The sequence below is a fragment of the Pristiophorus japonicus genome, chromosome 21, assembly GCF_044704955.1.
Source record: "Pristiophorus japonicus isolate sPriJap1 chromosome 21, sPriJap1.hap1, whole genome shotgun sequence".
NCBI classification, from domain to species: domain Eukaryota; kingdom Metazoa; phylum Chordata; class Chondrichthyes; family Pristiophoridae; genus Pristiophorus; species Pristiophorus japonicus.
Genome location: NC_091997.1, coordinates 68,931,431 through 68,946,064, shown reverse-complemented (window position 1 = coordinate 68,946,064; position 14,634 = coordinate 68,931,431). Strand labels below are relative to the sequence as shown.

Here is a 14,634-nt window from a genome sequence, read left to right as displayed (position 1 = left end):
GGAGCAAGCCACGGACTCACCCTGCCAGCACGAAGGGGAACCATAAAAAGGAAAGGACGAGATGAACCAATCCCAAATGGAAGCATTCTTACAGTTGACAAAGATAAATGTTCAAAAACTGCTGAAACTTTGAACATTTATCAATAAACAGTAAGCTGTTCATAAAGCTAAATGATCTAAGTGCCAAATCTCAGAGTCTTAAAGTGCAAGAGGTTAGAAAAGAAAGGTACGACATGCAGAAGCCAAGTTAGAAGGATTGCAGCTTAGAACTGAAGTATGTACAACTGTCAGGAGTAACAAATGTCTTATCGAACTGCTTTTAGTAAAACTTACCACTTCCTCATCGGACAGCTCCCGTCCCTGGATGCTGCTGTTTTCCCGGACAGCCTGCTGGTGTTTTCGCCCCTTAATGTGGCTGAAGAGGTGGACCTCGGAAGTGATCTTTCGAAGAGAAAGTGACAACATTTCAAGCTCACTGAACCCTCTGAGCTTCCTACAGCACACAACAGGAGTAGGATCTTCACAAGAACCACTGGCATGGCCCTGCAAACTAACCAAACCATCTTTCTTTGCAAACTTTTCCCATTTCTACATCCAATAAATTAAAGGGCCCTTATTTTGCACGGTCGAGAAACTTGCAGGGAATTTTTAGAATCAGAATAAAGGCCATTAGATCGAACAATAGCATCATCACTGTGTCAGCAATCAATTCCCAACCACCTGCCTTCTCACCGCATCTTTCCACCCTCTCTTTCTCCGGAAATGCACTCATTGTCTCTTGAGCCGATTGATCTTGTTCTTTTCAAAACACTCCAAAACATTATTGGCCTTTAATTCCAGCCAACTTCTCCCTTCTTATCCTTAACATTGTAATTTGTGACCCTTCTACCACTGTGAGTAATGTGCTTGGATTAATTTAGTCAATTTTCTTCAAACTCAAAACTTCAATTAGGTCACCTCGAACCCTCCTCGTTTTCCAAAGGAAACAAGCCCAATTGTTTTAAATCTTTGCCTGCCAGGCAGGGAGTATTCACATGTATGTTATTTCTTCAATCAGATTTTTAAACATTGGAAGCAATAGCAAATATTTGTACCTACCAACACATTGCACAAGGAACAATGTTTTTTGCGTTCATATGGAGTAAGTTTGGGAGCGTAGTCAGTGTTCGCGTGTCTCCCGCTGCTAAGCTCAGCGGCTTTCTCTTTCCGTTGTTCTATCTGCTCCATGTGCCTCCGACTGCTCTCGTCATGCTAAACAGAAGACAAAAAAGGGAGAGAAGTCACTGTCTACAAACATCAACAACAGTTCAGATTCTTCTGCTGGCTCTCCGATCTTCTTCCAAGCTATTTGTTTGGTGTTTTTAAACTTCTTGTTCTGCTTTTAAATTTGGTTTCTGACTGCATAGACCCATCTCTGTGCGACTCCCAACAAACTCTGCTCTGTGCCAACTGCAAATACATGTTTCCAATTAGATCCTAAAATTCCTTCGCATGAATAATCTCTATGAAATTATTTTATTGGAAGTTTTTAAAATGATAATAAAGCATACCTTAGGTATAAAATACATAGTTGTGTGCCAGGTGATATTTACAGATTCTTGGTTTAATTTTTTTTTAAGTATTACAGTTTTTACTTGGTGATGAATGGGCTCACAATCGGAGCAGGCACTTCCAAACTGCTTTGGAGCTTGGGCACTGATTCTCCGATTATAATAGCGACAGCAATCCATTCATTTTAAATGGATTACCACCAGCATTACAAATCTGATTCTCCAATGCCTTTCTTTCAACTCTTGCTTCACAGTATCACTCCAGTCCTCTAGATGGCAAACTTGCCAGACTTTACTGAAATGTTAGGGGAGGAGAGAGAAAGGTGGAGGAGGAGGAAAATAGAGCTGAATGGAGATAAATGTTCTCCATTATCACTCATTTAGACTCCCTCGCACATCAATCGTGGGTCAGTAGTGACTGCAAATGTGGTTCTGTCATCCCACCCAACTGAATAGGTAGCATCGTGCGAATGTGGCTTTTTTTCAGTGGCGAGCAATAGGTGAAGATTCTGACGAAGGGTTAACGACCTGCAACGTTAACTCAGTTTCTCGTTCCACAGATGCTGCCTGACCTGCTGAGTATTTCCAGCATTTCCTGTTCTTATGTCAGATTTCCAGCATCTGCAGTATTTTGATTTTGTATTGTAAAAGAACTGTAAGATTGTATTGAATGTTAAAAGAAATTTAATTATGCCTTACATGTCTCTCAGCAGGAACCCTGATCAATTCCATTAGCCCAGACCGGTGGTAATTGTCCAGACTGTACCACTCCAGAAAGTGCAAAAGAGCAATACAGTCAGGAGGCCCAATCCAACAGGTGATCCGAGACTCGCGGGTAGATTGGGACACACGCAATAAAATGCAAGTCAATAACAACCTGTGCTCTCTGTACTTCTGCAATCTCTCGGTCACCTTCAATACTATCAATCACTCCATTTCCCTTTACTTTCTACCTCTGTTGCATTAGGCTTTTGAGGTTCCGCTCCTATCTGTCCAAACAGACGAGAGCACACATGTGAGCAGTTTTGGTCTCCTCACCTAAGGAAGGATATACTTACTTTAGAGGGGTGCAACTTATGTTCCCTGTAATTTTTTTTAAGGTGCGCAGCCCCTCAAACATCCGCGCTTTTTCCCATTGTAAAACCAGCAAGCGGCTGTACAGGCACTTCAGACAGCTAGCTGCGCAGCTAAACGGGAACATTGGGTGCAACGAAGGTTCACTAAATTGATCTCTGGGACGAGAGGCTTGTTCTATGAGGAAAGATTGAGTAGAATGGGCCTGTACTCTCTGGAGTTTAGAAGAATGAGAGGTGATCTCATTGAAACATATAAAAACTCAGAAGACTTGACAGGATAGATGTTAAGGCTGTTACCCCTGGCTGGAGAATCTAGAACTAGGGTGTCGATAGTCTCAAGATAAGGGGACGGTCATTTAGGACTGAGGTGAGGAGGAGTTTTTTCACTCAGAGGGTTGTGAATCTTTGGAATTCTCGAGCCCAGATGCGCAGTTGCTGAGTATATTCAAGACCGAGATCAATAGATCCTTGGACACTAAGGGAATGAAGCAATAGAGCAGGAAAGTGCATTTGAGGTAGATTATCAGCTGTGATCTTATTGAATGGCGGAGCAGGCTCAAGGGGCTGTACTCCTGCTCCTATGTTCTTATGTTAACATAATCCCCATATTCTCAAAACATTTCTCTTACAGCCCTCACTGCCATCTCCAGTGTGCCTGTAGGCTCCATCCCTGCTGTACCCCTATTTAACATTTCAAAGTGTGGCATCAGTTTCATATCTATGCCAACAGCAGCCAACATTGTTCTCCGCCACCAACTTCAATTCCAGGATTGTTGCTGTACTATCTGACTGCCTGGTCGTCCTACTTTTCAGAAAACCTATACAGCCTTACCCAGCCGATTTGGGTAAACTTTCCAGCCATACATCCCAGCTTTCCTTAGACTCTGAATAACCTCTCCAACATATTCAATTATTTTTTATCCGTTGTTTTGTTTTTTGCTTGTCCATGTCCTGCACTAAAGACCTTGGCCCTTTACCTAATTTTTCAATTAAAAGAAAAACAGTAGATGAACCAAGATTTTAATTTTCCATATCCCTATCTATGATCTTGATCTACTTTTACAGAATCAATGTGGCCATGAACTCTATGCAGCTAGTTTCTATTATTAAGCTTTAACTATCATCGGCCATATCGCTATGACTGAAACCAAATAGGGCAGTGTGTGCTGATGGTCTTGGTTTTAAGTTATCTCCAGTTTCTACAACTAGATAATAGCAAAAGGAAGTAGGGTGACTAGCTTTTAGTGTTTCACCAAAGCCCCAGGTACCAGATGAGGATGCATCTTTTCCTCTGTTTAACGTAGGAGACCAATTGTTCAGTGTAACAAAAGAATTGGAAGATCTAAGTAATATGAATGGCTTACAAATAAATAGTCTGACTAGTGGAACCAGTTGGTGTAGTTCCTTTGGATTATAATTCAGACAAAGTTGTAACATTTTTGAAGTTATGCAGTACTATTTATAGCAACACAAGTTCCAGTTCATTCATGATTTCTGACATCATTTTGAATAATTAGTGTCTAATTCTGGCAACTACTGAGAGCCTCAGGCTTCCACATTTATTCTGGATGCTATTTCAAAAGTTGTATTCCTTATTCAGTTTTAAAATAATATTTGATACACTACATCATATTCCATTTTTAAGCTGCTATTTCTGTCCATTTTCTGTGCCTGTTCTTCTGCACCTTCTTTTCCTCATTCTTTCCTACATTCCTTGAAAAAAATTGGCAAGTACAAGTGATCAAATTAATGTCACAGTTGGATGGCAACGCTGGCCTTATTGGTTTGAAATGAAAAGGAGGTCAATCGCAAGGTATCCAGTACCTTAGCCTTCTTTCCTGCCCTTGAGTCTAATCAGCCTCTTTTCTTATGGAGCTGCTCAGCTAACATCAGCTAAGTGAATGCGGAATCAGGGGACAAGTAGCAGAATGGATAGCTAGCTGGCTTGAAGACAGAAAGCAGAGAATAGGGGTAAAAGGTAGTAATTCACAGTGGCAGAAGGTGGGTGGTGATGTTCCACAAGGATCAGTGCTAGGATGACAGTTGTTCACAATTTATATTAACGGTCCAAGGTCCAAGTCGGTGATTGGAGCGTGGACAGATGCAGCAGGAGCGGCAAGTAATCATGGAGGGATGTGTTCGGGGCCAGGGGCAGCATGGGCCAGCCCAGACTGCGATATGTGTGCGCACTAGGTCCGTGCAGCAGAGCTGGTTTCCAGTCGTCCTGGTTAACCCTTGCCACTGGACCAAGACCTAGCCTAGTGTGCATCGGCCACCACACATTAAAAAAAAATCCACGCACAGGCATCGTCTATCCTTCAACATGTAGTTCATGACCTGGAATATTAGGTCCTTCATTGAAACACCTGTGAACTCATCCTTGTTTCGAGGGACCTCCTATGATGATGATGGGTTCCTCCCCGATTGTGAAGACCTTGCATGATAGGAGTCTGTTGGCTGGGAATTAACTAAAACATCAAGGCCTAGAAATTGGCTTGATTTAGCGCTTCACGTCCTTCCTGGAGCGCAAATGGCGATTAAAAAAAAAGTTAAAAACCATTAGCCCCTGACATGAATGTTTTCAACTTTTTTAAGTTAGGAGTGCTCCCCAACTCAGCAAGCAATTTCTTTTAAATTATATTTTAGTCTTGGTGGGGGGAGGGGGAGAAAGAGTACTTCATCTCTCTCAAGAAAGTCATGAAATAATGAAAAAAATCTTGAGCGTCATTGAATAGACTCAAACTGCCTTAGATTTTGGAATTGTGATATTGGTAGGAGTTGGTTAGGGGTCTCTTAATGACCACCCTCAAAGCTAATTTACATGCCTACCCCGACTACGACTCTCCCATATTTATTTCAAGCGTTTAAGAGAAATGAGCAACACCCACGTTAAATGCAAAGGTATACATGGAGAAATGGGAGTCTCTCATCAGAATTACCTGAACTAACAAACAGAAATTCAGGATAGGATGTTTGAGTGCTAGTCTTAAAAATTGAGCAAGCAAACTCATTAATAACTCTACATGAGTCATTTGGTGTTCTCTCCGATGCAGTTCCTGGTCTTGGAAAGGTGCCAAAGAGCATAATTGTCGCAGCAAAGAAAGTGGATTATTCCACTTTGTAGCAGGTGGTACCATGATGCCACGTAATGTTGCATCTAATTTCAGGATTGCCACTGAAAGGTCAACATAGCAGAGTTCTCAATAACCAACAGCCCTTGCATACCAATCAAACCAGGATCAACAGTGAATGTTCCATCATATCATACCTTCAGCTGTATTTTTTTCTGCAGTTCCTCCATAGCTTCTTGTTGTGCGGCACTAAGAGCAGCCAGCCTCTCCTCTCGTTCCCTGCCAATGGAGTAACAGTCATTAGGAAATGAATACGGAAGATGTGCACCGAAGACGCGTGGGTTTGTTCTAACTAATCCCTACCATGGGATGGGAGTGCGTGGGAGGGTTACAAAATGGAAGGAGCCAGATTGAAACAAATCACTTTACAGGGTGAGAAATGGTCTCCTAGCATGTGCTCCCGTCTGTTTGAAAAAGGACTTCACATGCAGCATCAGACATTCCCCAAATAAATTTTGAATACTTAAGTATATTTAACTATATATACTTAAAAAATAGTGTACCTTTGCAATGTAGCCCTGTGAATGTTGGCAGGGTATTAAATCATAGACGGCATCGCCACTAAACCCAATCCTGCCCTACAATTTCTCAGCAAGTGTAACTGAATAGCAATCAGGACCAGGAAATCTGGGTGATATTGTCCCTCCCTTGCCCGGGGATATAGACAAGCATTCAAGTGGCCCAAATGCTGTCGCCAGTGAGATCAACTAACTCAGTGCCAGACTGTTCGCAACCTTGGTGTCATATTTGACCCTGAAATTAGCTTTCGACCATATATCCGCAGTACAACTAAGGCCACCTATTCCCACCTCTGTAACATCGCCTGTCTCCGCCCTTGCCTCAGCTCATCCGCTGCTGAAGCCCTCATCCATGCCTTTGTTACCACTAGACTCGATTATTCCAACGCACTCCTGGCTGGCCTCCCATATTCTACCCTACATAAACTAGAGGTGATCCAAAACTCGGCTGCCCATGTCACTCGCTTCAATTCCCGCTCACCCATCACCCCCTGTGCTCACTGACCTACATTGGCTTCCGGTTAAGCAACACCTCGATTTCAAAATTCTCATCCTTATTTTCAAATCCCTCCTTGGCCTCACCCCTTCCTATTTCTGTAATCTCCTCCAGCCCCACAACCCCCCCACCCCCCCCACAAAATGTCTGCACTCCTCTAATTCTGTTCTCCTGAGCATTCCTGATTGTAATTGCTCAACCATTGGTGGCCATGCCTTCTGTTGCCTAGGCCCCAAGCTCTGAACTCCCTGTTTAAATCTCTCCGCCTCTCTTTCCTCCTTCAAGACGCTGCTTAAAACCTACCTCTTTGACCAAGCCCTGCGCTAATTTCTACTTATGCAGCTCGGTGTCAAATTTTTATTGCATAATACTCCTGTGAAGCGCCTTGGGACGTTTCACTATGATAAAGGCGCTGTATAAATACAAGTTGTTGTTGCTATACCAACCGGCTCTCGGGAGCTGCACAGAAATGGGCTTAACAAAGGCCACAAACCTGGCTCTTTCACGTGCAGCGTCTTCCCTCGCTCTCTCTTTCTCTTGTCGCTGTTGTTCGATCCGTGCCTCCTGTTCTCTCCTTTTCAACATCAGTTCCTCCACACGGGCCTGACGCTCTGCCTCCAGTGCTCGCTTGCGTTCCTACATTCAGCCATATCATTTGTAAACACGAGGTTTTTTTTTTAAATATATTGTAAGGAATATCAAAAATAATGTAATACTTTTATAAATTTCCATCGTCTTCTCACTGAATCCTGACTGGAGTACGTACATTCCACAATGCCAGCTGCCCTCCAGAAACTTGACCAAATGTATATCATTGTTGTGTGACCCTAGACAGTGTCTAGTCAACCTGGGAGAACACTGCAGTCAAACCCAACCATGTCCAAACACATAGTTTTCCAGATGGGTCATTTGATAAAGATCAGGAGCAGCAACCATGGCCAATTTTGCCCTCAATAATAAATGAGCACCAAGTCAACTTTAGCACTGCTCCACCTGATAACTCAACATGGAACAGGCATTGAAGCTGGGCTTCTCTGGGTCTTTGACTCAGTTACTCATGGGCTAAACTCACTCGTCCATTAAAGGAGCTGTATTCAATTTCTGTAATCTCAGTCTGATGTTTCAATTTAAATGCTTAGTTCACAAGTGCTTCAAGTATTGCATCATTTCCAGTTTCTATTAAATTAAATCATAAATATTTTTACAAACTTACACATAGAAAGAGATTGATGTTTATAGGATTGGTAATAGGGTGAGGTGACTATAAACTCCATGGTACATGATGGTTGATGCCGAACTGGTGGGGCTGGGGAAAATAGACTTGTACTTACATTGTCACATCTTTCTGAGAAATTTTAAAATACTTCACTTAATAACTTTCAAGTTATTGTTAAATAATCTCTGAAATGCAATGACTATTATAATTTAGGCAGACTCGCCGGTGTAGTACTAAGGGAGAGCTGCAATGTCAGTGGCACCATCTTTTATTTGCATTGCTAATCTAAGGCCCCTTCTGCTGAGATCTTGCTGTGTGCAAATTAGCTGCTGTGTCTGCATACGTAACAACAGTGTTACGCTTTCATTGTCTGAGAAGTGCTTTGGGATATTTCTGAGAAATATGGTAATTAATGCCCTATATAAATAGAAGTTTTATTTCTTTTTGTCTTTCTTTACGGGCAGGCCACCAGAACCCCCGCTCTGCTTTGAATAGTATCACAGGAGCTTTAATTTCCACCAGTAAAGCAGGGACCCTTTGTTTAACGTCTCATCCAAAGTTCAGCATCTCCAAGAATGCAGTAATTCCTCAGTCTTCACTGGAGAAGGGGAGCTACTGCTCCATCATTCCACCCACAAGCAAAAAATAATTTGGCTTTTTTTTCTCATTTAGATCAAAGGTTTCTAAGTAGATTAATTTACACCATCAGTTGTATTATGCAGTTCTTGAGATTTTTGTTTTAAAAAATAAATTACTCCACTTGTTAGATGGGTGTAACAGAAAGTTCTTAATGTCCAATTTCTAACAGCTGCTTTCCTTTTGTCCGCATCATAGAGTTGCTCACTAAACATTCTCGCAGCAACCAAACCGCCACCAATGAACAGAAGACAGAACTCAATTATTAAAATGGCCCCTGAATACGCAGTTACGTCAACGACTGCAGAACCAATGATTTGTACCAATGAACTGAGATGGCATCATGCTTTCTGTAATATCATGATAGGGCAAATCCACTTCCTTTTTTACTATCAATTTGCTCTTAGGCTGCATTTACATGACAACTGTCGAGTGTACAATGTGGCTTTGTTTATCACAGGCACTTAAGTAAAGCAGAAATCAGGAACTGACCTGACTCCAGAGCAAATTGGAGGGAGACTCTCTCTTGGGTAAGTGCAAAGGCAAAGCGATTCACAGGCATTACAGTTGTAGAGTAAACGTAGCCTAATCTATTAAACTTTATATAATGTTTATTTCAATTTATAGCTATGGTAAGCACAGAAACACATTCGGAAGGTGTTTATTCAGCATGTACCAACTCCAAAAGAATGTTGGAAAATGACTCTCTCAGTAAGACAAAGCATTGCCTTGTGTTTAAAATGCACTGTTCTTTGGTTGCCCATGTCTTTGAAGCAGATCCGATATACTTTTTCTTTCTCGGCATGGTTCTAACCTGCACTGCCTCATCCCGTGCTTGCTTCTCCTCCTGCCGACGATGTCGTTCTTCTTGCAACTCATTCAGCCGCTGCTCGTACTCTTTCAGTTTTGCAAGAACATCGTGACGCTTGTTTTGGGCTTCTAATGTGTTGATGAAAGCAATTTCGTTAACCTGATGGGACAGAAAAGATAAACTGGTTACCACTTCCGTTGCGATACTGCAGCCGGCATTCATAAACTGTTCAAAGACAGGCTACTTATTTAGTTCCCAAAAGGCCTGTGGGAAAAAGGCACCAGTAGATCCCAGGCTCACTTCCCTGTTTGTGTTGTTAGCTGATCTCAGCTGGCCAGCAACTAGGAGACTGTAATTCACATAGCCTTAGGCTGAAAATCACGAAGGGATCCCACTCTTGATCATTGGCCAGTGACCTCCTACTGGGACGTGGACATGAGATAAGGACATGATCGGGCTCGACTGTGATACCCAAGGTCGAATAACCTACTGGTACTCATTGGGTTCAGACATGAAGAAGGGCCATTTGGGAGAGATATCAGAAGGCTGTTGATACTCATAGAACAATACCTTAAAAAGTCAGAGTTTTCAGGAAAAGAGGGAAGAAGAGAGGAATTAGAGGGAAAATTTAATAAAGCTAGTTTACGTATTTGATTACATTTCAAGATTATTTTCCCTATTTTAAATGTTATAATTCTTTTTTTTCAAGTTCTGACAGAGATCCAACACACCTCAGGATTTGGATGACAATGATAAATCGCATGAGCTTTTTTCTCGTGGTTTATCATGTTATCCAAAGCCTGCAATATAATATAATGGCTCCTCCAGCCTGTGGGTTATCCTATATGTTAGCAATCTTTGTTAGGGTACTGCTGAGATATGTGTGACAAATCTTAAGCTTACACTGCCAAATTAAAATAGCTCTTTCGGACCTGTTGACAGATACTGATATCATGCAAACTCGACCGATATTTCCCGTCTGCCCAAGTGTATGCTGAAACAATATAGTGTGCGCGGGGCTCTTAATCCCTTATTAATTCCAGATCAGAAATGCAAATATTAAACCCTTCACCTGATGACAAGGATATCTCAGAATTGATGGTGCTTGTGAACAGACTGATGACCTTTTTCCACAGTTGTCCAGAAAGCTCTCATTTTATATACTACACGCTGCATTCCGAACTGTTAGGCTGTGGAAAGAGAGCTGATTAAAACTAAAAATCTATCCTGTGATGCCCTTTATCGAAATAAAATAGGGCTAATTGCCAACAAGCAACTTTTTAATTTAACTAAAACTCTCGCTGATAGTTTATGTATTGGACCACTTGAACACGGGCAGTTACCGGGGTTGGGTCAAACCTACCCTTTCAGCAACATCAGCCCTCCCCAGTAACCACTCTGATATTAATTCAAGTACTAGCGAGGATTTGCGACAGCTACCATTTCTATAGGGGCTCCCAGCATCAGGATTCATTTGGGTAGACATCTGTATTTTCTTATTCAAAAGCAAAATACTGCGGATGCTGGAATCTGAAATAAAAACAGAACATGCTGGAAATCTCAGCAGGTCAGGCAGCATCTGTGGAGAGAAAAACAGAGTTAACGTTTCAGGTCTGTGACCCTTCGTCAGATCTGGCGAATGTTCAAAATGAACAGATTCTTAAGGAGCACTGAAAGGGTATTTTCTTATTGTGGTCTTCAGCTCCATCCAGCTGCTATAGAATCATAGAATAATACAGAACAGGAGGCCATTCGGCCCATCATTTCTGTGCCAGTATAGTGGCAGCAATACCCCTGGGTAGTTACAGTAGCAATATATTTGTATGTGTGTTGGTTAACTGAATCAGTTGATGTTTCTGGCTTGGGAATCTTGTGTACTACTGCTGTTTTTATTAGTGACGCTACTTAACGCAAGGCTATCCTGATTGAAACAGAGGCAGGGAAAGAGGGAAGGGGAGGAAAGAACAAAAGGGAAGGTCTGTGATCGGGTGGAAGGCAGGAGAGATTGAATGACAAAAGGGATCATGATGCGAGGCGAAAGGACCGCTGTTCATGGCCCCCAGAGGCATTAGGATAATTCAGGCTCAACACCAGAAGAATGAATACAGGCAACTCTCGATTATCCGTACACGGATCCAACGGGAAACCGTTGTAACAGGATTTAAAATTCTGTTGTTAACAAGTGAAAACACAGCTCCAAATAATTTGGAAAAATTGCCTTTCAAACACTGTGCACATTTGTGTTTGCTCATTCTCTCTCTCACACACTCTCGCGCTCTCTCTCTCACACTCGCACATTCTCTCTCTCACACTCACCGTAAAAATCACCCTCCTTTGCCCTTGCTTTGCTAGTGTGTGTGTGTGCGCGCTGCTGCAGCCGCTGTCTCTCACGGCCGCCGTTGACGTTGGGAACGGGGACAGTGCCGGCACCGGGTTCCAGGCACAGAACCTGTATATGCATGCTGGTAATGTCCATCTTTTGTTACTGTTTGTATTGATTCATTAAAGTTTTAACTTATAAATGTAAACTCGCCCTAACAATTGTAATTATTCATTAAAGTTTTAACTTTAAAATGTAGACTCACCCTAACGGAAAAAACGTTTACTCGGAATAGCCCAATCCCCGAGGGACCCGGATAATCGAGAGTTGCCTGTATTAACGTTCTGTCTAAGCCACATCGGAATCTCAGCATCTAGCCCCCAATGCTCTCCCACCCCAGCTTGAACAGTTGTTCCGTAACACTGTTCAGAGATTCAAGAATCTCCTAGTTATCATCTCCAGAGTGGAACCAGACCTTGGCTTCTTCCTCCTGTGCCTTTTTCACAATTGCTTGCAGCTGCAGCTCCCGTTTAAGCTCTGCGTGGAGCAGCTTTTCCTCCATCATCCTCCTCCTCTGCTCCAGCAGCTCTTCCTTCCACTTCCGCACTTCCTTCTCCTAAAGACATTCAGGATACAAGTCAGGCAATTCTACACTTCCGACACTGTTTTATCACTTGCATAATTACCGGCAGCAAAAAACTAAAGCCACATTCCGCTTTGCTTCAGACAGGTCAAGCCCTAACTCTGGGTCTACACTACATCGTTAGCTTTGGTACTAAGAAAAAATTATTTTGCAACAATACTGCAGTTACAGTGTAAATGAAGCCGAAACGTGGTGTGTGTGGACCAGCTGTAAGACATGAGCTCCAGCAGCGAAGGAGAGTGTTCTTTCTTGGATTGAATTTACAGCTTCAGTTAGACTTTTTTTTGTTATAACAATTAGCAAGTAGAAATTTAGTTTCCTGTGACATGTAACCTGACAGAGACATGTTGCCAGCAAAATGTTTTTAGAACTTCAGCCAACTTTGCTCATGGTGCTGAAGGATGTCCACGGGACACTCTAGCTAATTGTCACCTACTGTCAGCATTATGCACTCCCAAGTTCAGGTATATTACTGGCAGCTGCGGAAAGTTCCTTGTACTCTGCCCCAACAATATATTTCAGTCTCAATCCCAGATCAATCCTACTCCACCAGTGTGACATTGTTCTACTTTACATGCCAGTCATCATGTTGCTTTTCTGACTAGAATTGCCAAATTAGAGCAAATTCACATTAGCTTTGTTTGGTTCTTTGTGCCCAAATAAAAACTGGATGGAGGCTGCCCAAACTCGACATATCGGACTCCTGCCGCTAGTAGACAAAGGAAACATTCAGCCCATCACTCTGCATTCACAGCTCTCCCTATCAGCAAGAGGTTAATGTCGATTCGACTGTGCCATCCACTTTCTCCAGCTGAATATTTTCAACTTTCACTGGTCCAAACAGATGTTGCCCTACTTACCCGCTCCAACAATTTCTGTAGTTTCAGCGTTTGCTCCTCTCGCAGTTTTTCACGGAGTTGCTGGGCTTTAAGCTGCTTTTCCTCGTGTTTCTTTTTTGATTCTGCAATTGTCCTGTCAGCAGGAAATTTGAAATGCAATCTTAAAATTATCATAGAGAAAAAATGCTTTTGCATACAATAAACGTTCCCGCTTAAAGTCCCGTACATCAGTTTACTCTGCAGATAACTACACGCAATGCAAAATTATAGCTCATCGAGAATTCTGTGCTGCAGTGAGCAACAGGTTTAAATAGTAATTTTAATCACATTTTCCGTGACGGTGAGGAAAGCTTTTCGTGCATCTGGATGGCGTGTCCAGGTGGTCGTGCTGGCTCTTCCTCCACAATATCTCCCCATGAGGTGCTCTGACGCCAAGGTTCGCGTGCTACAGGTATTAAAACAATTGGAATAAAGAGAAATTAAGTACTAATGCAGATAAGTAGCCTGATGTGAAGTTATCTCTAATTAAGGGGCTAAAGGGATCAAGGGGTATGGAAAGAAAGCAGGAATGTGGTACTGAAGTTGCATGATCAGCCATGATCATATTGAATGGTGGTGCAGGCTTCAAAGGGCCGAATGACCTACTCTTGCACCTATTTTCTATGTTTCTATGTTAAGGTTGTCACTTGAAACGTTAACCTGTCTTTTCCTTTTACATGCTGACCGGGCCTGCTGTGTATTTCTGTTTTAACTTAACGTTGTGTACTACATTGCATTTCATAAAGGAGGTCCACTTTAACACAGGAGAAGAATCTCCTATTCTGTTAAGCAAAAATCCATTGAGAACACGATTTGAGAATTTGCACATCACTTACTTTGACAGTCAATCTCTAAGATTGCAGAATTTTAATCAGGAGTAACTTACTAACGTTGTCCTCTTTCCAAAGTCTAACATGATCCAAATAGCGGCACACAGTCCCGAAGAATAATTCCCAGCAGAAATTTGCATAATTGTACCAAGGTTGAAACTGGTACTCAGGATACAACTCCAGTTAGGCACAGGAGAGAACATTTTTAAATAAAATAAGCGCTGCATCGAGACTGATCTTTTTCACTTATCTGCTCTTAAAAGTTGGGTTTCAGGAGAAAGTTGCAATTTATATCAATCTGTCCTCAACAGGCACACATCTTCTCACATGAGCTCAAGCCAAAAGTTGGCCAAGTGAGCATTTATCAGGCAGGGGTGCAATAAACTCATTGAAAAATTAGACTGCGCAAATACCATTCATCAAACAATCCAATATAAAAAAAACTCATTAGACGAGGAATATGGGATCTCAAATGCCATCAAGGTTGGGATTAAAAAGCCTTTACACTGCAGCCCGGGTCTTGGTAGAA

General features: G+C 42.2%; 1 protein-coding gene across 2 annotated transcripts in view; it reads right to left on the bottom strand.

The window, feature by feature from the left end:
* scaper (S-phase cyclin A-associated protein in the ER) overlaps nucleotides 1-14,634 on the bottom strand; it is a 393,511-nt gene that overhangs the window by 254,261 nt on the left and 124,616 nt on the right. For both annotated transcript variants that reach the window (XM_070865008.1, XM_070865007.1), the window contains 8 exons: nucleotides 13,564-13,681; nucleotides 13,258-13,369; nucleotides 12,230-12,370; nucleotides 9,438-9,593; nucleotides 7,265-7,407; nucleotides 5,895-5,976; nucleotides 1,099-1,251; nucleotides 334-441 (listed from right to left, as the gene is read on the bottom strand). In XM_070865008.1, the coding sequence (XP_070721109.1) occupies nucleotides 334-441; nucleotides 1,099-1,251; nucleotides 5,895-5,976; nucleotides 7,265-7,407; nucleotides 9,438-9,593; nucleotides 12,230-12,370; nucleotides 13,258-13,369; nucleotides 13,564-13,681 (1,013 nt within the window). The remainder of the gene's footprint in view (nucleotides 1-333; nucleotides 442-1,098; nucleotides 1,252-5,894; nucleotides 5,977-7,264; nucleotides 7,408-9,437; nucleotides 9,594-12,229; nucleotides 12,371-13,257; nucleotides 13,370-13,563; nucleotides 13,682-14,634) is intronic.